The sequence below is a fragment of the Chlamydotis macqueenii genome, chromosome 11, assembly GCF_036417535.1.
Source record: "Chlamydotis macqueenii isolate bChlMac1 chromosome 11, bChlMac1.mat, whole genome shotgun sequence".
NCBI classification, from domain to species: domain Eukaryota; kingdom Metazoa; phylum Chordata; class Aves; order Otidiformes; family Otididae; genus Chlamydotis; species Chlamydotis macqueenii.
In genome coordinates, this window is record NC_141566.1 from 13,871,439 (window position 1) to 13,897,952 (window position 26,514).

At 36.7% G+C, this 26,514-nt stretch overlaps 1 protein-coding gene across 10 annotated transcripts in view; it reads right to left on the minus strand.

The window, feature by feature from the left end:
* KLHL13 (kelch like family member 13) overlaps positions 1-26,514 on the minus strand; it is an 82,143-nt gene that overhangs the window by 9,680 nt on the left and 45,949 nt on the right. For 7 of the 10 annotated variants that reach the window (XM_086756343.1, XM_086756342.1, XM_086756340.1 and 4 more), the window contains 4 exons: positions 10,534-10,675; positions 9,405-9,537; positions 8,951-9,147; positions 926-1,721 (listed from right to left, as the gene is read on the minus strand). In XM_086756343.1, coding sequence (XP_086612469.1) covers positions 926-1,721; positions 8,951-9,147; positions 9,405-9,537; positions 10,534-10,675 — 1,268 coding nt within the window. Of the gene's footprint in view, positions 1-925; positions 1,722-8,950; positions 9,148-9,404; positions 9,538-10,533; positions 10,676-25,263; positions 25,496-25,855; positions 26,079-26,514 lie in introns of those variants that run through there. The other 3 variants (XM_086756339.1, XM_010119231.2, XM_010119224.2) reach the window with 3 other exon arrangements.

Below are 26,514 nucleotides of genomic sequence, written 5' to 3' on the forward strand. Positions count from 1 at the left end.
GTGGAAGCAATGTACTATACGTTTCCTAAGAAAGCCTGCAATATCATCCTGAAACAAACTGTGTATGTGAATGACTGAGATGCATTAATTAAAAAAAAACCAAACCACCACAGATGCTGCAGCACAAATGAGGTTTTGTATTGTTTCAATTAAACGTGTTTCTTACTGCACTTAAATATATCAGCTCATTTCTAAAAAGCAGATCTTGGGAGCAAGAGACAGTGCCACAAAGACTTGACAACATACAGTTAAGTAGTGGGCTGAGAGCAGCAAACACAATAATGAAATGTTACATCTGGTTTAGATATAACATTAAGCTAAAATCCCAAGCATAATCACAGTAACATTTCAATCTTAAAGCACAAATTTACAAATGAGTGTACGCTCCCAGACTAGACTACAAATGCTAATTGTTATGGCTTTGGAAAATGCACGGGACAACTTCTACAGACTTTTGTTAAATTAAAAGTTACCAGGTATTTATGTTTCCAACCATCTTATTTCCCTGAAATCGGGGCGGGGGGGGGGGGCGGGGAAGCAGGCAGCCTTCATTCAACAGTGAGTTTCAGTTAGAAAGTCAGGTGTCCCTTAAGAAAGAAAAGAGTGGGCTTGGTTTCTCAGCTTAAGTAATTTTTTTTTTGTATAGTTGCATTTATATATGCACACACTTCATATTTGATGATAAAGGTCAAGACATTGGATATTATGCATTGACACACATGTAGTTGGAAATTTTTTTGTGGAAGCTGTTCTAAAACTGCTAATAGTATCCAGACAGATTTCTCTATGCATTTGCAGTATTTCCAGAAAGAAGCTGCACGTCAACAACTTCAATTTGTTTCCTCTCCACCCAATCATGGGGCAGCACAGTATTTTAAGGCCTAAAAAGCAGGGCAAGAAGCCATGCTTCAGGAGAAGCACTCACCTAGCTCACCCGCTGCATTTCGACCACCGACTGCATACAAATGTCCTTTGAGGGCACTTAGGTGGAAGAAGGTGCGCTTCTCATTTAAAGAGGCAACTTGCATCCACTTGTTGTAGCGAGGATCAAACCTAAAGACCGTGTCAACTGCCGTCTTTCCTTTTGTGTCGTAATTGCTCTGGCCCCCAACTACATAAAGAAAGTTTCCAATCACGGCAATGCCGTGCTGGTACCTTGGTGCATCCATGGGAGCTAAGGATTTCCATTCATGGGCCTTTTCGTCATACATCCGTAACTCTTTGCTGACAACCAGCTGCTGCCTCAGCACTCCCCCCAACGTCACCAAGTGAGTACTGTCCGACCGAATGGCAGTTCTCTCCGACTGCATCACTGGTTGCATGTATGGCATCATTTGGTAATTGCTGGCTTCCAAAAGCAAGTTGACACAGGTATTGTCAGTTCTCATGAAGTCCACTGTTTGAACATAGTTAATAAGATCCTGGGGCGTCATCAGTGGAAACCTGATGTTCTTCATTAGCTTTGCGGCGTACTCCATCCGAGGCTCCTCATAGCGTAGCCAGCGACAAGCCGCCTTGAAGAGTTCAAGTTCAGTGCAGTGCTTAAGGCTATTACTTGAAAGCACAAAGGCAAGACGTTCAAAGGGGAGTTTCACAAATTCACCAGTACTTAATAATGCAGGGAAGTTCTTCAGGATGAAATTATTAACATATTTATCCACTTCTGTGAGATTGTATGTGTTGGCAATTCGCCCAACCTCAACACAGTTTTCCAACGAAACCTATTAAGTAAACAGAAAGAGGAATCAAAACACTTTCTTAATTTGGTGTCTAAATGATAATGTAGAATTTAATGAATACTATAGAATTAGCAATATTTCACCATTTTGCAATGCTCAAGGTGATTTACACATGAGCAAATAAATATTCAATGTGATGCATATATTCATGACTGCAAGGGGAGACCCAATGTTTTTCTTATTTTGAAGAAAAATTAGACAAGTAACAAGCAGATGGCATATATTAATTATGTCAAATACATTATACAATGATGATACATAGCAATTATACAGCACTTCATCTTTGAAAAGCTCTGCAAACATCTTTGTAAGACAGACGTGGAAAATACAGTTAAGGAAGAGGTGATCAGCCCAAGGTTACAGAGAATAATGCAAAAGTAGGTCTCGCCATTAGGCATTGTCTAACATTATTGAAATTTTATTGTCGTAATGCAGCCAAAGAGAATAGCACAGCTACCTCTCAAAGTCACGTATTTCAGACAATTTATTTAGTGTTCAATCCCATGAATACATTCCTGAGAAATGAACAAAATTAGATCTTTAGTAAATCAAGCTGGTGCTCTTACACAGTATGTTCAAAATTAAATACATGTCAAAGATAAGACAAAAGTAGTGATTTTATTTTTTATATATATAATTTCTATAAGAATAATGGACCTATGAGGATTTCCCCTAGAAACAACCCGCACATGAAATGCTTTACCATTATGGATCATAACATAATTTAATTGAATATTTGAGTGACCATATCTTGGTAACCATTCCTTTTATACTGCTGCTGCATCTACCGTTCTTACATTTTTGGCTTCTAAATTTCTGAGGTCACTTAGGATCCAAGGCAGAAGGAGGATGAAAGACGGCAGGGACGGGACATAACTTCAAGTGGGTCTCCCATGACCCCGATCAATCAATTTCAACAAGCTCTATGGTACATATTGCAAAGCAAGTCAAATTTTAAATGCTTCTTGCTAAAAAATTGCAGCTTTTTTTTTGCATTCAATCATTATTCTACTCCAAGCTTCATTTACACACGCTTTCTAGTCTCTGTGCATGTCAGTCCTACTCAACATCAGCAGTTTCCACAACTTTGTGATTCTTACTATATTTGTAATACCAAAATAATTTAAGCTTCCGAATCTCAAGCTTATTTTTAAAAAAGATTATAAGATTGAGGACTATGACCTGATTGCAGCAAAAACCTTCAGATGACCTTGTGGTCATGACAGATTACAAGATTTTAATACTGTATAGTTCAATCTGATCATTGCCCTTTAATACTACACAATTCAAAAGTCTAATGAGCATGGAAATGGGAGATTATTTTAATTCACTAGAAACTGATCTAACTTGCCCTAGAGTTAAGTTCCACAGTCATCCAAAGTCTTCATTCATACATCCTGAAATGCCTTCATACAGTCAAATGTTCCAAATCTTATTCTTCATCTCCAGGAACACTAAATCCTGTCATCAGGTCCTATCTATAAGATGAATATGTGGCAGACTGTCAGGAGTTCTATTATAAAAATACCCATACGATACATACATGGAAATTATTTTTGTATAACAAGACAGATCACATTGTTTACATCAAAATACAATCACATCAGCTAGCAATGACCTATAAAACATTCTCTGATGTTTAAGAAACATTTTTTCTTCTTTTGGCTGTTTTTGAGATTCACTATCAAACTAATTTCTGTACATCTCCCTCTAGGATTTTTAATTTACAGAAATTAATTGCATAATGAAGGTAACAGCATACCTTAAATCAAGTAAATGTAACAGGACATTCTTCCTTCTAAAATTTCTTTCAAGTTATATAATAAAAATAAAGCAATGGAAAAATCACCCCTTAACAAACAGCTGACTTAGAGCGTACCACAAATCTTAAGTCTTGCTACACAGTAATCGTATTTTAAAACTTCTTTGGAACACTTTTACTGGCATCAAACTACAGAGATGCAGCATTTTCTCCATATCAAGGTAAGCAGATATTGCACAGAAAAGTATAAACTTAAAAGATCAAAGCAAAAAAGGTACAGATTATGTACCATTAATACATGGTGTTCAGGTTGCAATGAAGTACTTGGAACTATCGCAGAATGCATGCCAGTCATCAAGTGCCCAGCATACATCCAGTTGATGTTTTTTCATAACTATGTTACACTGTAAATCTATGCAACTGAATGTATTTCTGGAATGCTTACATTTGAGAAATTTATTGACACATTACACGCAGTTAATGACTGATGAACATGACATCAGTAGTTTCCAGTCATCCCCTAATTCTTGGAAAATTTACCTTACGCTGCCTTAACTAATCCACCAGAATTGTACTGCACTCAGGGTTGGTTTTTTCATATTATGATTGCAAGTACTCCCCATTATGCTTATGAAATTGTGCACTTTGTCTGGCTTACTAACAAATCCCACCACTCACCTCAAATCAGAGTACACTATTAAATATTTTCTTAAACGTTACTTTCCTTGGCAAAAGTACTATTACCAATTTTACTGTGCTCTAAGATAACAATGTACCAAGCTAAATTATATTGCAAAGATTTCAGTCATAAAAATATATACTCTAGAGATTCTTAAGTCCTGAGCCAAAAAATAACCCTTCAACAGAATGAAACGCAATAGTTGTCTTCTACCACATTGAAGTACAATGATGCTATTCAAACATTTAAGTTACTCAAGGGTTGAATTTTTTTTTATTTATTTATTTAAAAGAAAGCAGTTTGACTTATGCTATGGTACTTAAGAGAGGTGTGGAAACCATTCTCCATGGAAGTCAGTCAATCAGAAGCTCATCATCAAACAGAAGGAACTGCTACTTCTGAAAATCCCCCTGAAGTGAATGGGAGGAATGGCAATATCAGATGAAAATATAAGACTGGCTGTACAGTGAATCCACCAACTAGTAAAGATAGTCAAGAGTTAAAAGCCATAATTGGTCAAACAGCTAAGCAACTTCAGAGAAAATCAATAATTTTAAATAAATCATATTTTACTTGGACTTTGACTACAGAGCCAAAGCTGCTCATTCACATTATTCACTGTAATCGCTCATTAAAAAAGTAAAACTTTCAGAAAACACTAAAAACCTTTTCAAAAAAGAAAGGTCAAGCACAGTACATATTATTACAGTCTGAGAAACCAAATGCAAAAAGGCAAAGTACTTTCTTGAGAAAGCAGTTGACTTAATTCTTTGAAATTCTGAAGCAATCACTTCCCAAGTTGTGGTAAAATAGACCACAAAATACTACAAAACTGGACACAGAGCAAAATAATTGCAAAGATGAGAACCTTGGAGAACAACTCAGTAGAAATAACATGCACAGAAAATCAAGTCCTCAAGCCCAGTACCACAAAATATTTAGGCATCTAAATTTCTCCTGTTTCAATGACTGTTAAGACACTGAAGCACTTAATATGGTGTTTCAAAGGGTCTAAGTTTAAAAGGGGTTACATTCCCCTGAAATCCTCAATTTTTCTGTGGGCTCCCATTTACAGAAGTCCAGAAATAACAGCACAGAAATTTAAGCAGCTCAGAAAACAGAATTAATCATACCCCCATGTTAGCAAAGGTGAATTCTGGTGGCTGGCAGAGCTAGCCCTGGCATTAGACCCAACGCCCCCACAAAACTGAGACTGTCTTGCGCCATTCTCAGTTAACCAAGTTCCTGTGACAAGACAGGACTTCCAAATGGTGAGACTCAGTATTTGATAATTTGCTAGTTGTAACAAAAAATGTCAAGTACAGAGTTACAGAAGGAATAAAATTTACTTATGCAACTATATGAAAGATACAGCCAAGACATTAATTTTCAGTGTTTTAGAATGTTTTCTTTGATTACAGTATAACATCCCCTTCCCCATTACACTGTGATTTTCCCCCGAGTGCTGTAATTTACTTGGATAGGTTTCTCATCTTTCTCCATTTTATAGACTGCTGCTATGTTTGCAAAAACATTATTGTGCCTTCTCTGGCACTCCCTTCTCTGAAAACGTTTCCACAGATTTTTTATTAATTTTAATTACATTATGGCTCATCTAGATGTGAACCTGGGAGTAGTCCTAGTCTGTTGTACAGCTATAAATATTTAAAATCAATATTAAAAGTAAGACTGAAAACATCTTAGGAAACATTCCAGTGTTTTCCTGAGAGTCTGTTCAGCTGCAGAGCAAAGATTGTCAAAGCGACAGGCTACTTGACAGGAGAGGTGTAAATGCAGAATACAAAAAACATTTACAAGACAGCTACAACATATACCATTCTTTGAAGGTGTCACTATTTTTTACATAAATTAAGCTGTTACCTTAAGCCTTTGTTTTTCTTTGTAAATATTTACAATATCCTCTTATGAAGTAACACAGTTGCGTTATGCTTTACATAAACTAATTTCTATAATCTCTTTAATAATAGATTCCCTAGACAATTCAAAGACAATGCAGTATTTGTCTGAGAATGGTTACATCAGCTCTTAGATGCTACTCTCAGTCAGCTAATTTCAGTAGGAATAAGCTCAAGACTTGCCTGGAAACTCATTTAAATTACAGAAATGATCCTTCAAAAATGGAGTGAAACTAATATAATAGGGAGTAACTTTTGTAAATCTAAGATACAGTAACTTAAAAAACAAAAGAACTCAACCCATTTGCTCATCAACTCTTGTTCCAACAAATTCAAAATTAAGTTCATTCAAAAATTCTTTACATGAGGATGCTGAGAACATAATTAGGCTAACAGCACAAACTTAGTTTTGTACTTCCTCTACAGTTAAACAATGAGATTATTAGACATTGGTATAAATGAAAGTATAAGAAAAAAGAATGAATAAAGTTAAAAGAATGAATAAAGTCTTCCTGATTATTTCAAAAACTGGTATCAAACAAGACATTTCTTACTTGAACCAAAACAGTGACTGAGTCAACATCATAAGTGAAGGAACCTTCAGAAAACAAGCATTTTAAATGATGAAAAAAGTTATTGTAAATAACATGATCTAAGATGACAGAAGCTCTTTCCCTATCAAAGCAAAATAAACAAGCAGCTGCCCTACCCAGAAAGGGGAAAGAGCAACACTGTGTCCCTGGAGCTCACCTCCCATCAAAGGGAGGCCACTCCAAATCCCTGCTTAAAAAAAACAACAAGACCTTATTCCAAGTTGGCATTTACAGCAACAGCATCCCTGGAGAGGCATCCTTCTGGAAGGTAAAAAAAAAAAAAAAAAAAACAAAAACAAACCCCAAGCAACAAAAAAATAGATGGTGTAGGACTTAAGAGTATTAAGATTAATAAAACATCATCACAACATTGTCAGAAAAATGACCATCAGAAAATACACCAAAATTTAAACAGTAGTGTTCTAGAGCCTAAACGCCTTTAACACTTTCCTTATGAAACAGATTGCCCTTACTAGCAACCTGGAGTCCTCTTGTTTGCACAAATCCCAGTACAAGTCTTCATTAGGGAAGTCACATTTCTACACCTGCACCCTGAGCAGCAATGGGAATACCCGCCTCTTTATTTCTCATTACAGATTACCAGAAAGCTAAATTCCAAATAATATTATAATTCATGTAGAGCACACCAGTTTCCCTGTTACAGGTAGTTATTTCCAGTAAGGTATATAAGTAATTTACATTAACAACAGAAAATCTCAAGGAAACATTAGAAATCATGCCAAAGTGTCTCTCTAGGCAGAACTGCTTTCACAGCACAGCTTATGGCTCTCTTATTCTGCAACCCCACAAAGTAGGTGCTCCTTATTGTGTCAGGACACACAGTTGTATTAATACAAGACAGCACGGCAAGAACTAGGAAAGGTATTGAAACATCATGTATTGTAATTGCTTATACACTGTGTTTAAGTAAGAAAACAGGTAACTGCACCCGTATTTGAGATTGCACTGTTTTAACTATAGAAATAAAGTGAACATAACTGAAGCATACAAAATGTATGCAGTAAGTTGACTATAATGCTAGAATGAGTGTAGTCATGCAGTGAAACTCTGAAACCTCTGATATCTTAGATTTAAGAAGGATATTAAAAAAATAAAACCTCTGAAGAGCAACCCAAGCTGATCAAATGTGTGAGCTATGCTTAATACACAACAAGATTGAACAGAGGAGTAGAAATCCATTGCTTTTAAGAAAAGGTTGGAGCAAGATAAATGAAGTATTTTCATGTCACATCTTTTTCCTTACACATGCCTTTTTCCACCCATGAAGACAGAACCCAAGAAAATCTTACACAAGAAGCCAGTTACCATATAACAACCTAAATCTTGTAACAGCTCTCTTGCTTTTGCAAAAACAGAAGTTTGTTTCTCATACAGGGAAAACTGCAAAACTGTTTGACATTCAATTTGAAGGGAGCATGGCATTCTTCTGCAAAGCACAGCCTCAAAACAAAAGAGGGCATCAAGTCTGAAAAAGCAAAGGAAAGGAGGAGGAAAGAGGTTGTCATCTAAGTTCCCCCTCCCCCAAGAGTAGGTTCAGAACCTGAGATTTTCATCTCTGTAATTAACAAAAAATCAGCAGGGCAGCTCTAAACACAGTACAGGGACTGTACTGCATTGGAACTACAGTACGCTGTCTTGCAGGGCAAACTTTTTATTTGTTCCAATTGCACAAAAGCAACTGCACTACAAGCTGCCTAAGTATTATTTTTCTAACTAACCATTACTGGTAGAAGAGAATCAGGTTGTTACTTCAGGGGCTGTCCCCTGCTTACAAAAGCACTTATTTTGGTGATTGTGAAAAAGTATTTCCCAGTATGTATTCAAAGCCATTTTTAGTTCTGGCAAAATATGGCAATCAACATTAAAGCCTTGCAGCTACTTTTCTCATATAAACAACATCCCTATTAGCATCCCCTGTACTATCCCTATTAGCAATCTCCTTAGAGGATGTGTTATTCTAAAGAACTGCGACGAAGTGCACTGGCTTAGAAAGAATACATAATGGTCTCTGTGACAATCACTACAATTGTGGGCTTCATGCCCCAAAACAAAAGGTTTTCAAGAAAGGATATTAACAGACAGCAGCAGCGGCTTGGTATTCCATTGTTTCAATTTAACTCACCAAGTAGCTATCATATGGAAGGATACAGAGTGTGACAGCATGAAGCAAGAAACTCAGTAAGGAATCTGGGAACTATGATTATCATCATTGTAAGTGTGAAACAAGTAGTAAGTCTTACCCCAGAGATAAGAAACACTTTACAGAAGTCCAAAACAGGTAAAATCTGCAAAAAACTTGCAGCTTCCAGAGTGTCCTGAAGGTTGTCCATATTCAGGGAAAGTTTTGCAGTATAAATGAAATCAATTATCTTCTTTAGGCCTATTTTGTTCACACCATGAAGCTTAATGCACATTAAATCCTGTTCCTTCATTCCTCCTGAAAGAGACATGTAGGTAAGTTTATATGATCATTTTGATTGGGTTGAAATAATTTCTTATAAAAACATATACAAAATTAAAATATAATTTTAAACTTTAATTTAAAAACCCATATGCAGGAGTAGATAGTACAGACACATGGAGCAGTTTGCAATCCTGGCCTGATTCACATACAACACTGAACTTGTGTGTGTGTATCTCTAAACAACAGCAGTCTGAAGACAGCTATGTGCACTACTGTAACAAAAACACCACCTGTGAACATCGCCTTGAAGTAATCACTTGCAGAAGCCATCATTGCTCTGTGAACAGGAAAGACTTCATCACCATCTCCTGGAACAAGCGTCACATCACAAAGCAAACCTTCCACTCGCAGTTGGTCAAAACCCTGCAAGAAGAGCATAATGAGAAGCATCCATTTGATTTGGGAGGACAGTAGAAACCCCTTTCATTTCCCTTTTGTAAATACTTGTTAAATGTAAAAATTGAATGAGGAAGAAATAAGCTCTCAACACTTTGCTTAGTATTCAAAGGAGGTAAAGCTATGTGCAGACACCCAAGCCACAGGAACTAGAACAAAGGAATCCTTAGCTTCTCGAAGGGAAAAAAAGAAAAAGGTCAATTTTTTTCCCCGAATTTAAGCAACATATTTAGGCAGCAAATCAAAAAAATAAGTGGCAGTTCTCCAAGGAGCCATGCGATATAGAAGTCATTTACACTCTTGAGAAAGACTGCATTAGAAAGCAGCAAAAGCTGTGCAAGCCACGAGATTGACTCTGGCATGTAAAAGCTCCAGCAGAAATGTGAAGAAAAAAAATGACTTTACTCTCAAATTCTTAAAGCTTCATAGAGGATAACATAATCTTTTGGGTAACATTTTTATCCATTCTACCATACAGTAGTGCCATATAGTCAGACTCAGCACAAGGCATTACACCAAACCTGGCAGGACTCTGCCACCTTAGGGACATGAAGAAGGAGCATGGAGCTCTCCTCATCACATCCCCAAGGCAGCTTTCACACAGGAGACGATACAGCTGTATGCCTAACATAATTACATTATTAAATTCAAGAGAGCTTCTTTGAAACAGCTGTCACTTCATAGTTTAAATTACCTCTTAGAAATTAAGAGTGGAAAGAGATACAACCCAAGGAAAAGGCCAGCGTTTTTTTCCAAGCTGTTGCTAAAAGTCAAACCTTTAACTCCACAGCAAAAGAAATTACAGGCCATGCTTGCTTGTGGGCATTTTCAGCACACTAACAGGCATTTTTTGGAGGCTTTTTAGGAACTACTAGTCTGATAAAGTCTACAGAGCGGAGGCATTGTTTAGAGCAGCCAAAATTCTCAGTACAGATCAATATTGACACAACTGTATTTAATTACCTGTAATACCACAGAACTGTGAGTATTGCTGGTGAAAAATCTTGTGGTCCCTGTCTTCGAAGACTGTAGATGGGCAGAGACGCCCATATCGCTGGTACCAAGAGATACTTTCATATGAGGATCCTCCTCTTCCACCAGAGATCTAAGAAGATTAGAACAAAGAAACCTTAAAACCAAACTCATTTTCATTCAGTGCTCTTGTGTATTAAAACCAGCATCTTCTGGAATGAAATGCAACAGCATAGAGGCTACAGGTCAAAAACCAGCAGATGACAGAATCAGTCCTTAGTGGTCCTCTTCAGCTAGTCTAAGAAAGTGAAGCATTAACAGTCTCTAAAACAGCCTAACTTCAAAAACTTAATTTTCAGCTAATAAATTTTTCCTTTTCGTAATAAATTTTTCTTCTCTGATTAAGATACTTGCACACTGTTTTATTTCTATGTGTGCTTCCAGTATTGTAGGATGCTTGTAGGGGTTTCATTCAGTTTTCAAAATCAAGTATCTTGTCAGATTGCCGAGGAAAGCTACAAAATTGAAACTCTAAGTGTAATATTAAATTCAGTAATTTCAGTTTTACAGCTGTTACTCAAGTATAAGAATAGAAAATATACATAGTGGAATTTCAAGCTGTAACTTTAAGATACCTTTAGAAACAAACAACTAGAAGAACTCCTTTAGAATATGATATCCAGTATTTTGTGACTGCAGGCAACCACTTCATAAATTTAAGATTTGTCAGTGTGAAGTCAATACTTACGTTTTCGACTCCAAGCAATTACTGTCTAAATCTAAATAGGAAGGGCTAATTTTAGGTAGAACTGTTAAAGAATTCCTGCACTATTATTAGCCTTCCATTTTAATCTCCAAATGTAAATTAGGTTTACATAAAGAGATATGCATATGAGATTCTAACTACCCTAACCTGCAATTATTATAAAATGTAAATAAATTTCATCTCCAGAAATATTAACAATAATTAGTTCCTCTAATTTCCATGATCTAATGTACTACCTATTAGCATGCATAGCGGTATAATGCATATATACACAATATTAATTAGCACACATAAGCTGTTAATCCAAAGATGAGGGCATCTTCATTATTAATAAAGACTCCATGTTTCAGAAAAGATTCATAGCGGTTTGACATAATTGCTGCAAATCTCAGATACAAAAAGTTTTCCAAATTTTAAATGTGCAGGTAAAAACATTGGCCTCCAAGCTAGTTTCAGAAATTACGTAAGTGGCACGAATGTGCTTAAATTTCCCCCCCCCCTCAAATTTTAACTGTGTTCACTATGTTAGAACAAATTTGGAATTTGCAGATGAAATATAATTTTTGTAATTTTTTTCCCCAAAATTTTTGTTTCTTTAAAAAAAAAGTCTTCTCCCATTCTTTGAGTACATGGACTACGTACAGCAGTTTCTGAAACTCACACATCACCCTGATGGCACTGATGTGCCTTGTTCAAACCCGTGAGTACATAAGGTCAGCTATGAAAACATATTCAAAACAAATTCAACAGCATACATGGGTTTGAAACAGTGAGATTTTATGCACACAGACATAACAACAGATTTGTAGGAACAAGAGTACATCTAATAGTTTTGACTTCTAATGTAGCAACCCAATACTCAGCCATCTGAAAAAATTAATAAATGGGGATGTACTGCAGCATACAAGAATTGTGTCTTTTTTGAAACAGAATTCTCTCTACTTTATAACACTAATTTAGAGTGTAATTTAAAAGAAGTTTTACAGGATGTACCTTAGAAAAGTGCTCTCCAAACTACCTTTGGCATCTGTCAAATACATACAATGATGTCACACAGCAGCAAAGCAGATGTTACCTCATGACCCAAAGTATTTTTGTTCACTTTGTTCTAGGGTGCTTTGGGTTTGGGAAGGGGTTTTTTTTTGTATTTTCATTTGCTTGTCTTCGTTTTTAATAAAATCACATCAAGGAAAGAGTCTAATATAATTTCAAAGGACACCCAGTCTCTAAATTTGTACATGTCTTTCCAAGAAGAAATAGAAAGTAATGTGGTGAGACTTGTAAGCGTGGGTGGGAAGGAACTGCGGACTCAACTAGCACGAATCTGACTGTATTTGCTCCTGAAAGATCTTCCCGAAATGTCAGATCAGATAGGCATTATATGAAGGGGCTTTAAAAAGACTTCTAAACTCAGAAGAAAATAGAAAATGTACACATCAGTTAAAATCATTAGGAAAAGAAACGTACAAGTAAACCAACTTTCTTGGCTATTTGGAGTGGGCTTTTTGCCGTGTATGCCACATACACCATGCTACTTTAAGTATTTCCCAACAGCCAGCATACTTCTTAAGTTTTACAAATGAAGGCAAAGACCTTGGCCATGATTCCTTTATTCCAAGAACGGCAGCCATAATGGAAGCATTTTTCTGAACAGGCCACATTACTCAGAGCTTCTCAAGCTTTGTCCTAAAAGGTCCTCTGCAGCACAAGATGCCATTACAACTGCACAGCCAACAGAGAGGATACAATATATGTCAAAATACTTGCAATTCCTAATGGTATGCATTGGACATGCCAGGTGTGGCTATAAGCAGTTATTTCCCCTACCTGATTTTCAATACGTAATGGGCAGTTGTCTGATACACATAAAAACGCAGCAGCTCACAACTTGATGGTCTTCTGCAGAAGAGATTTTTCACTATTTTTTTCCACATCTGCTGTTACATATGTACAGGAACTTGTGTATGTGAGTTAGTCATTAAAAATTGCAAACTTCCACACTATAAAAATCTACCAGAATATAAATGCTACAGTTCTAGTCTCAAACATTAACTGTGCTGCATATGACTCCATGAGAATAAGCTTCTTTTTTGCTTTATAGCTAAACAACTATGACAATTTTTTTTTTTTTTTTTTTTTTAATATACAACCTTTTCTACCTACAGCTTAACAGCTTTGGAAGGCCGAGCATCCTCTCCCATTTTACAGAAAGTGACATTCAGGAGCTAGTTTTGCCAGAAGTTACAATGCAAGACAGCAACAAGACCTGGCGAGAGCACCCAGCCCTGTGACATTCACCGCGAGGAAAAGAGCTCTCCCGGAGCAACCAGAAATTATGGGTTTATCCTTGGCTTTGTATCAGTGTCAGCATTTATCTTCACACAACAAGAGGAACCCATCTTTGTAAGACAAAGTGAAAAATGCAACAGCTCTTACACACCGTGTTGGTACCAATATGCAAAGAAACAGCAAAACCCAAGCACTGTATTATATACAACGGCAGTAATTTCAAACTGCCCTGCAAAGAAATGTTAAACTTTATTCAGAATATAACTTCTGAGGGGCTGTAAAGTGAATATTCAGAAATAGGTCTGCCATTCACACCGAGAACAGACAGGTAACACACTTTCTATCTGACTGAATTCCCAACAAAAACACGGCAAGTAGATCTGTCTTGTTTGGACACCAAAGGCATTACTAACATTCATTAACACAGGTCTGCTAAGCACTATAATTAATTAGATAATAATGAATGTAAGCATATTAATTTTTTTACTTTATTGTAAGTACAGTATATCACAATTAAGCATACCACCAAAGAAGAAAGCTATTTCATTTTCTAACTAATTTTATTGTTCTGATCAACAGAAATCATTAAACAGCAAGTGCAGCAGTAGCATTTTAATCAGGGTTAGAAAAAAAAGTTGGAGGAGATAGCTAATACTGCAACAGCACGTAGTGGTAATTCACAACAAGCTGCTCTAAATGTGGATATTAACACCACTTTCCACGCATACACTTGCTCGGGGGGGGGGGGTTGAACATTATCATGTTAAGAACAAGGCAATCTTGGAATTTAATGTGAAATGAATATTAACATTGCAATAGCAAGGCTGAGGAGCTGCCTGACTCCTTCTGCAACCTCTGGGAAACAGTGGCTCGCGGTTCAGAGAAAGGCACCGGAGGTTAATTAGTTGCTATCACAGAATAAGCTGTCAGGTAGAACTTTCTTTCTAACTTTATCTTGATTTCTCAAGTTTTTTCCTAGCTACTGTAACTAAATATGCTTTTTTCATTACTCTAAGTTATCCTCCAAGTCCTTCTAACTGGTATTTGTAGTGATTAGATATTGAGTATATATTAAAATATATTATATTATATATCTTAATTTCCTAGCTTCCTGTCAATTTTGAAGGAAGATAGCTTTGCTTTTTACCCTTAAAAAAAAGATGTAAAAGTACGTTTTCTTTCTGTAAAGACTGCCCACTAGGTTTGCTTTCTTTTATTTTTCCCTCTAAAGATACTATTTTTGATCTTCTTCATCTACTAAAAGGTATCTGAATATCCTCTTTGACAATCTGTGCAATTAGCAATTACTTTAGATCTATAAAGATGACTGTAAGCCAAATGTCAAGCTATGGGAAGGAAAAAAAACAAACAACAAAAAAAAAAGACAAAAAAAAAAAAACACCACAAAAAAAAAAACCCAAACTACAATAGTTCAAGAGTCTTGCCAAGCTAATGTGAAGCTACACTGACCTTTTGGGTTTAGATTGGTTTGGGGGTTTTATTTTGGGTCTTTTTTTTTTTATAGCACAGGCAGAGAAAAAAACATAGCTAAGGACTACACTAGTGGAGAAAACACTTGAAATTGGAACAATTCAGTAGTATTATTTAATATTTTATTGATTTGCAAGATACAAGTTCAGTTGCTTTTAAATACTATCAGGTATATAATTCCCTAAATATTGTCACAAGGCAGGATAAAATATGGTGGGGTAACAACAACAACAGTTGACTTCTGTCAATGAAAAGAAGATTGGAAATCATCTCAATTGGTCTTTATGAGTTTCTAGGTTTAGTTGCTAACCCCTGCACAAGTAAATATCCAGACTGGCACAAACATTAAGCAGCTCAGTATTCCAGGAGAATACTAAATAAGCAATTTGAAAACACAGACTGACCAAAGTATTTGCAGGACTTCTGTCCATTACTGCTCCCAATTCTGTACGCAGCCTCTCTAGCTTATTTGCAGTGAATTACGGAAACTGTGTGAACTGACTCTAAAGGAGAACCTGAAATATGTATAGAGCAGAAGAGCCACCAGCCCTGTGACCAGGACAGAATAACAAGATCCTGTTGTCAGAATCAGAATCTGAACCTTATCCACTCAATCTTTAGCTGAAGGCTTGCTAACAAATGTAGCTGCCCACATCTCTAGCATAACTGTGATTCATACTTTCCTTCAAAATATGCTATGGGTACTGGAAATTTCCACCAAATATTAATAAATATTTTTAACTGGTTTGTGTTAGAACATGATTCACAGAGCACATTCTAAAGCACTTACCAAATATTAATCTGTTAAAATAGCTCGGATGCCTCCAGACCCATAAGCAGGGATCTCTGGACACCAAGACAGGTTTTACTGACAGCTAAAATATTCAAGTATAGCATTGTCATTTTGTATGGCACTCAGTGGCAGGAATGAAATAAAACAATATTCTGCTATGATGTTTTCTTCAGAGGTAGTTGAACTCATTCTGAAACAAGGCAACAACAATTATTATTGGGGATTTGTTCATTTATATCTGTAAACCATTGATCTGCTTGAAATTGTCAGCACATAGTGCACAGTCTTTGAAAACAAAGCGAGGAGATGAACCTACAGCTACAGATATTTTAGAGTGCATGTTCTCTGATTTATTTAAAACCCACAGTCTTTACATAATGCAATAAAAGCTTGCCAAAGCCATATTGGCCAGACAGTGAATTGGGGAAGCTCAATAGCTTGTTTTTGAAAGGATTACAACCTTGTTTTCTCTGCCAAATTACTGTCCAACGAACCGTGACTGCAAGTGTTCTGGTCACTGGTAAATGGCATCTTCAGTCACCCCTGGTGTGCACCAGTACTCTGGTATTCAGCAGCAAAGAAGCAGATTTCAATTTCATATTAAGATATTCTTATCACAAGACAAATCCTTACTATTTTATGATCTATCAAAAAAATCTGGTGTATTACAGAGCTATCCTACACTTGCAATTATGCATGTATTTTGCTAATGAACTTATTAAAGAAAAGCGAAATAGAATGAAACTTCAGTTTACTATTAGATATAGAGTAATTCTTTACTTTGTATGCATAGCGTGCCAAAAATTATTTTAGTATGCTTAGTCTGCCAAAAAATAATTTAAGTATTGACTATCTTACTGCCATCCCATTATGAACAGATGTTCCAGCTTCCTGACTAACGAATTTAGGAATTCCCCAAATTACATGGCCACCTAGGAGCTCAACAAGCATAACTGATATGGCAGCACTGTATAAAAGAAAATCTCATAATGCTTCTATTAAGAAATTCAATTATTAATATAATGCAGACGAACAAATGACACAATTATGGTATTTCACATTTTTTCCATTCCACATCATCTTCCCGTACAATTTCAAGAAATCCTTTATTCTGACAAAGAAGTCACTTTTACACTTGTCCTCCCCTAAAATAACATTTTTTTTTATTACTATTTTTAACAGGAGTTTCTAAGTTAATTCCTTGGTGGTATCAGCAACCCAGTAAAACTAGCCCGTTTTGTAATTTGTTAATGGTTCCTTACTACAAAAATACAGCAAACATTTCCATAGGAAATGAAAGTTTACATTTTAAAATAGATACCTGACCCAAGCTAGAAGAGAAAAAGACAAAAGGTCATTTTTGTTCCAATAGGTTGACGGAGTTAACTCCTCTCTTAACAGACCAGCCAACACATTCAGTAAACTTCAGTTCTTGCTTTGAGGGCATACAGATTCTGGAACAGGCTGCTGCTAAAGATCTGAAAGCAAGATGAACACAAGGACAGCGCTGGAAGGTAGGACTGAGATGATCAGTGAAAAACACAAAGCACTGGCAGTACAAATCATGGCTTTTTTTTCTTTCTTACTATGACCAGTAGTCCCATGCCAGCAGCTTCACATGTCACTGTTTTTACAGAGCAGTTTAAAGCCTGTATTTTTAATAGGTGAACTACAGGCTGATAATGTAACTAGAAACACTTTGCATTTATCAGGTTACTGCACTTCTTAAAAATGTCGGTTTAACAGTGTACTTGAAAGGGACCACCACTACCAGAAGCCTGCAAACCTTTCCCTTAAGTGATAAATGCAATAACATTGCATTTTACCTACTGTGGGTGTGACTTTCAAACGTCGCTACAGCAGGCAGTGCAGAATAATGCTCACTTCAGGCAATGCTCTAATGTTTTTATTTTAATATTTCATTTTTTACATCTGAGCTTATTTATAAATTAGAAAGACAACCATAACAGTAGAACATTTAAACATTTGTTTAGTAACTTGATACTGAAATCTTCTTCTCTGCTCCAGAAGAAAGGGATAAAGCTTAATATTTCTCAAATTAAAAAAACAGATAGATGTTCCCATATCAATTTTGGACCTTTTGTCTTAACTAAGGGTTTTCTGTAAAAAGAGAACAGAAAACCAGGCTCTACGTAGCAGAGCAAACTAGTGAGAAGTGGCATTTTACTTTCATAAGGCTCTGGCCAAGAGCAGCAGGAGAGGAGGATATAGGGCTTAGAAACCTCCCAAACCGGCAGAGACTGTCAAAGATCATTTCTAGACACATGACACTGGGCAGAAAGCAGAAGCAGGTAGGTCTCCAACTTTAACTGATCATAGTTACAGCATGAGATGCCCATTGCACTGACAAGCTTAAGAAGGTGACTAAAGGAGAAATGAAGTACTGAAGCAACATAGCCTGAGCAGCTCTGCAAGCACAATCACCAAAGGTAGCAAGGCCCCGAGGGGAACAACATCCTAAAAGCGACTTGAAGGACGGGAACACTGAACCTTGTTCCAACCAGAGTCAGCTCAAGGTAACCTACTCAAGCTATTCTGGAAGCAGTTTTGGAGACTAGTGCATAAAAGTCAAGCCTTTAACTTTTTTTTTTTTTTTAAATACAGTTAAGTCTCTTTGGACACACAATCTTGTGTGCTTAACAAAAGGTTTCTGCCCAAACACACAAGCCCACGATGTAAAGAGAAATGAAGAAAGCTACTAGAAACACTCAGATTGAAGACACAATCACTGTTCCAAACACCAACGGATCTGGGCAGAAGGGAGGACTACACGAAAATGAGGATATTCCCAACCTCACCTGAACATTTTTGTGTTACTTCAAAGTAAGGCCACATCGTGACCAAAGCCAGCACAAAATTAGGCCCCACAAAGCCAGCAGAAGAGGAGAGAGCAGTAACATCAACTATTTCTGTGTGATTTCCCAAGGATACATGCACAGAAAATATTCTCAAAATTCCTTCTTAAACAACTAAACAATCAGAGGTCTCAAGCTGTTTGCAGCATAATTACAGCCCACTGGTTAATTCAAATTTGTTTTCCACCGAAACAAAGCAATATTTGGCTCAGTCATTGCTATAAAGCTTTTGTTCCTAACAGTATTTAGTCTCTCTGGGAGCCTTAGTATCACATCCACATTTATCTATTTGACAAAGGGTTTACATTCATTGAACCATTTGTTGCTTAAATTTGCAGACTCAGATTGTTTAACAATGCTAAATTAGAAACAGCTCTCTACTGACTTTTTGCCAAAGTTGGTGTTAGTTTATTGATTCCTACTATTAAAAAGAGAAAAAGTAAAGCAAATACACATGCTTTGTAGATTTTCTACAGAAGCAGAACAACCATTTCCTTCACATTCAAAAAGATAGAATACAACAGTCACTCAGAGGTTTCACAGCTTGGCTGGACAAACACTGCACATCCTATTCTCCGCCCCTTATAATTAGTCTTCAGGCAAGTCCTAATTTTAGCTAGGCAGCTTAATATTTCCTGTGCATTACAAAATACTTAAGGAAAAACATTTGGCATGCACTAGTGGATTACAGTTCTACCTGATGTGTCTTTAAACATAGTTTTCATACACATAGGTGTTGTTAAGTGTACAGAACAGTTCCTTAGGGACAAAACCCTATGTATAAGGTGGCACCCGCACATTCAAGATTCGGCCATAGAATACACATCTCACTAACAGATTTACAAAAAACTCCTTCCCACAGTCTTGTGATTTTTTTTTTCTTATGTATGCTACAGAGTAATTTTGATAGCTTAAAAGCCAGCAAAAAAAGTAAACAAAATTCTGACATTAGGATTTGGTAATCAACCCCTTCTCTTTCTGCTGCCTAGGTCTGCTCTACCATTCTTAACTTTGTCATTTTTCAGAGTTGTTTTACCATTCCTTTATTACAGTCTCCTGGGGAGAATGTAGGGGGGCATTAATTACTTTACATCGTAAAATATTTTCCCCCTACATGGTAAAGAGTTTAAATCCAAGCATGTCAGATAACAGGTGTGGGTGACTTGTCCATCCCATGAAAAAAACCCACATTTTTTGCAACTTAGATATTGCAACAATCTCAGTCACTGCTAGACAAAATATTACAGCAATCATATGGATATGCACTTCCACTTTAGTATTATAGCTCCACATTATTACACAACAATTCCCACTATTACCATTTAGAACAAGTGACTATTATTTTAAAACCCCAATATTCACTAAGTACATTGTGAAAATCCATAGGTATCCCTGTCTAAACCTCAACAGAAAATACTGCATAACACTAGGAAAGCCAGTGAGTAGAAAGAGATTGGACAACAAGATTTTTCTACAATAACAAGGAACTAATGGCAAAAATGACAAACTGGCAGAACTGACATGCTGGCAGAATAGGCTGAGTAGCATATTCAAGATAATTCAATAAAGGTGCTGTAGCATGTCACAGCATAATGTCAGCATTGCAACATCACACTGTATAAGGAGAACGGGATTTTGAGGACCTGTAAGCCACAGTATTATCTATAAAGGTCTGCCCAGAAAAATCACTAGCATTGGGAAACTTCATGACAAAAAGGGTTGGGTTTTTTCCTAGTTTTTGCTAGTTTATTATTGCAACAGAATTTCACATTTTGAACTTACAATAATCTATTGAAATATCTATTATTTAAAAAGCAAAAGTAAGATCAACAGGCATAAATTAGAACTCAATTTACAAAATTGCTGGGATTAAAAGCAGTCTTCTCTTTATAAGATACAAGCCCCTTCTATTCTCCACCCACCCACCTCATCTGTTTGCATGCATTGTCAGATTAGTTTAAAAAAATATTTGGGGTGACCTGCACATTGACTTTCACATGTTGAAATCTGAAATATCTAGGAAGTAATTGCTCAAAATGGAAATGTTGCCTAAGACAGGTGAGTCTCTTTTGGTGTGAATACAGAGTAATCTGTCAAATGCTCAAGAGCCCAACAAAAGGGTATTTTTACTAAAAATGACCCATGAAGAGAGTAGAGACATAGGTTGGTTTCACAAAGGAAAACTGCCTAATACACGGTCTGATGAATTATGCATACACGCCTTTTCCCATTTAAGTATATTTCATTGTATAGCATAAATTCAAAGAGCTCACTGTAGAGCAAATCTTTTGAAAGACGACACAAAAGCATTAACCTATATAACCTATATAAGCAGCTAAAACTAACACTGATTACTCCAGAGTATTAAGAATTTATTCTACTTTTCTGCACAGCAACTGATTTCCATTACTGTGAAGTATTTCCTATCGGACAAATTTCACAGCCACATGACTCAGGACAGCCTGCTTTGCAAACCCGTTGATAGCAATATATTTGGAATATCACATTTGTTTATTTCTCCTGACAGTTATTTTTTAAAACATATGCAAAGGATATTTTCTATTTAAAATATCCACACACTACTCTATGTAAAAGGACAGAAGGCACTAAGTTCACAAACGGATTATTCTCCATTAAGAATTTTTTTAATTTTACTTATTTTTAAGCACGGCATGTTGGAGACAAAAAACATTTAACTGAAGATTTAACTTTTAAGAAAACAGCTAACAATCATTCTCATGACACAGGCTTATAGACTAAGCCTATGTAATAGTATTTTTGAAAATAGTATTTTTGCATTATTGAATTATTTGTAGATGTCCATCATAGTACTTTAACCTCCAGAGTTTCCACAAACATTTATTCAATTTGTGTTAATGGAAGATATGCACAACTTCGGAAGATAATACAAATGACATTGCTAGTGTGAATAAGAAAGACTTCTCTTCGTTCTTAATCTGTGAGATTACATGACCCGTGAGCAATAATTAGGATGCACATCCCTTTACACCTCAAAGCTGTTACATATAACCAAATTCTGAACTGTTCCTCACCCTCTCTGAAGTAGTGCTTCAATTCTGAACCTCTGCTTATGTCAGTCCCTGGTTTTTTTTGTTTAACATGTGGCCGCCGATACATAGCTACAATACCAAGGAATACCACTTTTCCAACTCTGTATTACCCTGTCTTCTTGCTGAAACTGCTCACCTGCCCACATAATATATTAAGTCACCTAGGTCTGTCCCCACATAGTTAACACAACCACAAATATTAATGATTTCATTAGTGGAGCATAAATCTGCTGTAACAGCTTTCACACTCATTTTGACAAAATAAATCTATATTCTAAACGCTAACGCCGTAAGTGTCATGAAAGAAAATGTAAAGCAGCTGACAAAGGCATGTGCTTGCGCACATATCTGCACATTCCTAACACCTGCACTAAGCCAGGCTGCATTACACCTACATACATTGGTCACATGCCAGTGCTCCAGTTCTAATCCCATCTAATTTTCCTTATGCAATGTCACTGGATCTCTCCATCAACTTGAGGGAAAGCTCAGGCTACTCTGGATCAGTTCCACAGAAGACAGGGCATGCCTGCGTTTCCCTTCAGAGGGACCCTTCATGCTTTGTGTAACATGAAGAGATACCTCTTGCAGTGAGGATATCCTGAAAATATCCCTAATAAATAACTGGTGGGAAATTAAATGACCAGCCAGAGGCAGCAATTTGCTGCTGCTCCTTCCCATTGCCAGGAAAGCAGTACCAAACTCAGCAAAACCAGCAGACTTCCCAGTTAAGAGAACCACATCTTCACCTGCAGTCATCAGCTCAACTCCAGCAGGTTCCTTATTTAATGCACTACCCAGCCACAAGTTTCCTGCACCAGTGGACTCTCTGGGACAAGCCCTTCATACTCATTCCCTATCTTGGGAATTACCGCAAAATTTTCAACCAGAAACTGCAGCTAAACCATCCCAGCTGCACAGCTTGCAGGACAGTTAACCATTTTATGGTGGTACTTTGTACGCAGATGCCTGCTTCATCCGAGAAGCCAAATGTGCTCATAAACACCAGTCCCAGCATTTCAATACAGGGAAACTGAGGCAGAGTTCAGGTATTGTGTACACAGACCAATAAAAGACTAATAAAATCTGTCTTCTGACAACCAGTTTAACCTCTAGGTTACTTGAAAATCACACGCAGAATTAAGCTTTTTAAAGTCAAGGTCAACTTTACTAGAAAAAAAACTGAAAAAATTTAGTTTAATTTTAAGTATTAAAAAATAATCTTTAAGACCTTCCTACTTTACATTACAAATTACAGTACAAACTTATTTTATAAGATTAAGATGTCAAGTATTAAAGACATTAAAAGCTCAATTATACCTTTGTATACTCTAGATCCAAAATATCAAGTATAGAAGCGTTCATCTGTGAATTCAAGAGTTTTATGGCTATTTATTTTACATCAATACATGTTCTGTTTCACACGTCACTTATTCCTGAATCTTTTACTTAAAACATAAGCCTTTTACCAGTATGCAGTGTTACTTATTAAAGAAAACTTATAAATACGAATGTGAAAAATATCAGATTACATGAAATAGTAGCAAATTTACTGTAATCTCTGCAATGAAGAGGATTAATTCCATCACCTATTTTACCGGTCAGCCTAAACGATAAGGGGTTTTTATCAGTTGATATATACTGCCTAATCAAATAGGTGCCATTTTGTAATGTTTCTCATTCTTTATTATAAAGAATATTAATAATTTTAACATTAGATGTAAGAGTCTTGCTGATGTCAGAACTGTGTGCCAGTGAAGAAATGCCTCCATAAACATTGGGATACACTGACTCATTATAAAAAGATGATTAAGGCTGCTGATCACATTTCTCATGCTCCAGATAAGCTCAGCATCATATAGTTAAGCGTGATCACTAAACCTGTTCACATACTTTCAACACTCTGAGATAATCAGCAAGACGATCCTCATCATGAGAGCTGGAGCATGCACAGAGCTAGATTAGCAATTTAAAGGCAACACACAAAAGAAATGCTCCGTTTCAGCAGCAGATAGATCAGACTAGGTTATTTCTGATTTTTCTTGCATTTAGTAACTACCATATTTCAAAAAAACAAAAACATAACATACAACACTAAAGATAGTGCTTCCCTGAAAGAGGTTCAAAAGCTTCACAATTCTTTTTTATCATTACACTCTCTATTTAGCCATTTTTTTAAAAAAAAAGTCGTAAGAAGCAGTCTGTTGGAAACAGCTTCTTGCTGGTAGCCTTAAACATATTTGATGCATCCAGTGAATGAAAAGGCTGAAGCACTTCCATGAAAATTAATCTTAAAATTGGAGCGTGCACGGCACAGGTTCTGTACAGCCAGGTTAGCTCCCTAAACCTCAGCCCTTCTGACAGAGAACAATAGTGACCACGCACACGGCACTGTATTGTTTCAGCTCCACTGCTTATCAATGCAATTCCCAGCAACAATCACAAAAGAATACATTTAGAGGACCTGTAAATACTGATTTCTTACAGCAGCTGGAGCAAAAGTCTATCTGCAAAAAGACAATACAAGCTTAAAAGTACTAATATTGTCAGTATTAGACTGGAATACTATTGGAAAGTAATAGTCTTTATAGTAATTCCCAGATAGGGAACTCACCTACACTGCTACTTGTGCATTTTAAAGCAACTCTTCCTCATTTTCAAAAGAGCTGCTTCCTTAAAGACAGAAGCCACTCAGTACCCTACACTTAGTTTTATTTCACAGAAGGAAAAAAAGCCACCTGTATATGCTAACACAGAACTCACTGCAAAAGGTGAACAAAAGCTTCATCAAGATTTAGCAAGAGAGAGGCATATTGTTTCCATGTGTATTAAAATACTCCTTGATGTGAAGCTACTTTACATGGACGAACTGCATAACTATATAAGTACTCAGATATGAATGATTTATATTTATGTTTTAAGCTTTTATTGTAACTTTGTAAAAAGACATGCAATTTGTATATTAAGGCTAAGACTTTCAAGAATAAAACAGGACCAAAGCAAGATGATTTCTTTTACACAAGAACTTACACAGAAGTGCAGTACAATACAGGAGGTGATTCCGTGTTTAATTTCTAAGTAGAATAGTCAGGAGGAGGAAATGTTAGCATATACACTACAAAGAAAGTCTGCCTCAGAGCTTAACTTGTCAATTCAACATCAGCTCTACAAATTAACAGCAACACGAACTTTTCAAATGAACATATACAATATTATTATGTATATTATCTGCACAATTCCTCTATGTTTCAACAAAGAGGGAAAGACTTGACACAACATCCATCATGAAACATCCAGGATAAAATCTAGGGGTCTACACAGAAAACAAGGTAAAAGTCTGAGTGCCAATGTCATTCAATACATAACAGAGTATTTTGCCACAGGGTAGTCTCACAAAAGCAATCCCACCTTATTATCCTCATTTCTCTCACTTACATGTATGCTGGAGAAAGTGGCGATGACCTGGATGTTTTAAGCACAGGAACTGGGAATTTCCAGATAGCAGGAGAGCTCGTTTTCCATTTCAATGGCATGTTGTCACCACGGTACTACAATAACAGTAAACAGCGTTTCCATAACAGACTACCAACTAGGACTTCCATTCCACACACTACTGACACAGCAGTGGCTGCTGCTAAGAACAAGGAAATTATTCTGCCAATGCCCTTAAACCGATGCTTCCAATCTGTAAAACGGGGCTGCAAGGCATCTCCTTTCAAATCCTGCTGTCCCCTAAAGCAATATGATGATTCTATCCTTCTAACTCAACAATAGTGCCACCTCGTTAGGGAAGCGCTGACTGCAGTATATGTTTAAAAAAAAAAAAAGACTGCACTGTGCACACCAGCACAATGCAGCTTTATTTAATAAAAGCAGCTAATTTTTAAAGAACTGTCTCTGATCCTATTGTTCTACCTTAACAGGGACACTGCAGCACTGTACTATATTCTCTTCCTATTAACCTCATTTCTGACCAATGGAAGCAGGAAATAAAAAAAGGGTTTCATATGAAAATGAAACAACATACCTACTCAGAATACACTTGTCATCCTCTGAACATTCTTCTTTTGAGCTGCAACAATACAAATGGGATATAAATCTCAGCATAGCCTTAGGCCACGGCTAATAGAGATCAGTGACTAAATTCAGCAGCCTGTTTTCCTCCTGTGCAAGCTCTGACCAAACAATACAAGAATGCCATTATGGAAAAAGCCCATTGCAAAAATCGGTCCTTCTAATCCATAGCTAGGAAGACAAAAAAAAAGCATAAATCGCTGCAGGTTTCTGCATGCTCTTCTAATAGCTTCTGCTTCAGGATGCTCTCATTTTCCTATTCTCATTTCCAAGGAGCATGAGCAAAACCTCATGCATTTTACAACATGCTATAGGAACACAAATATCACTCTGTCTTCTGCAGCAGAGAAGCAGAGTAGCACGCTGTTAATAGCGGTCCTTGTAGGGATGCTATCAACAATCTCATTCTGAACGCTCCCCCCAGCAGCTCACAAATTGCCTGAAGAACTGACGACGCAGACGGTCACCCAGGTGTCCATCAGGGACCACTCTGCAACTCTCTGCTCTTCTTGGTGACCTCCCAGGGCTGATGACAACGGGGAGCATAGAAGGCAAGCTATTAAAAAGGCAATGTAGACTTTAATAGCATATTATGCATAAGCAGAGCAGGTT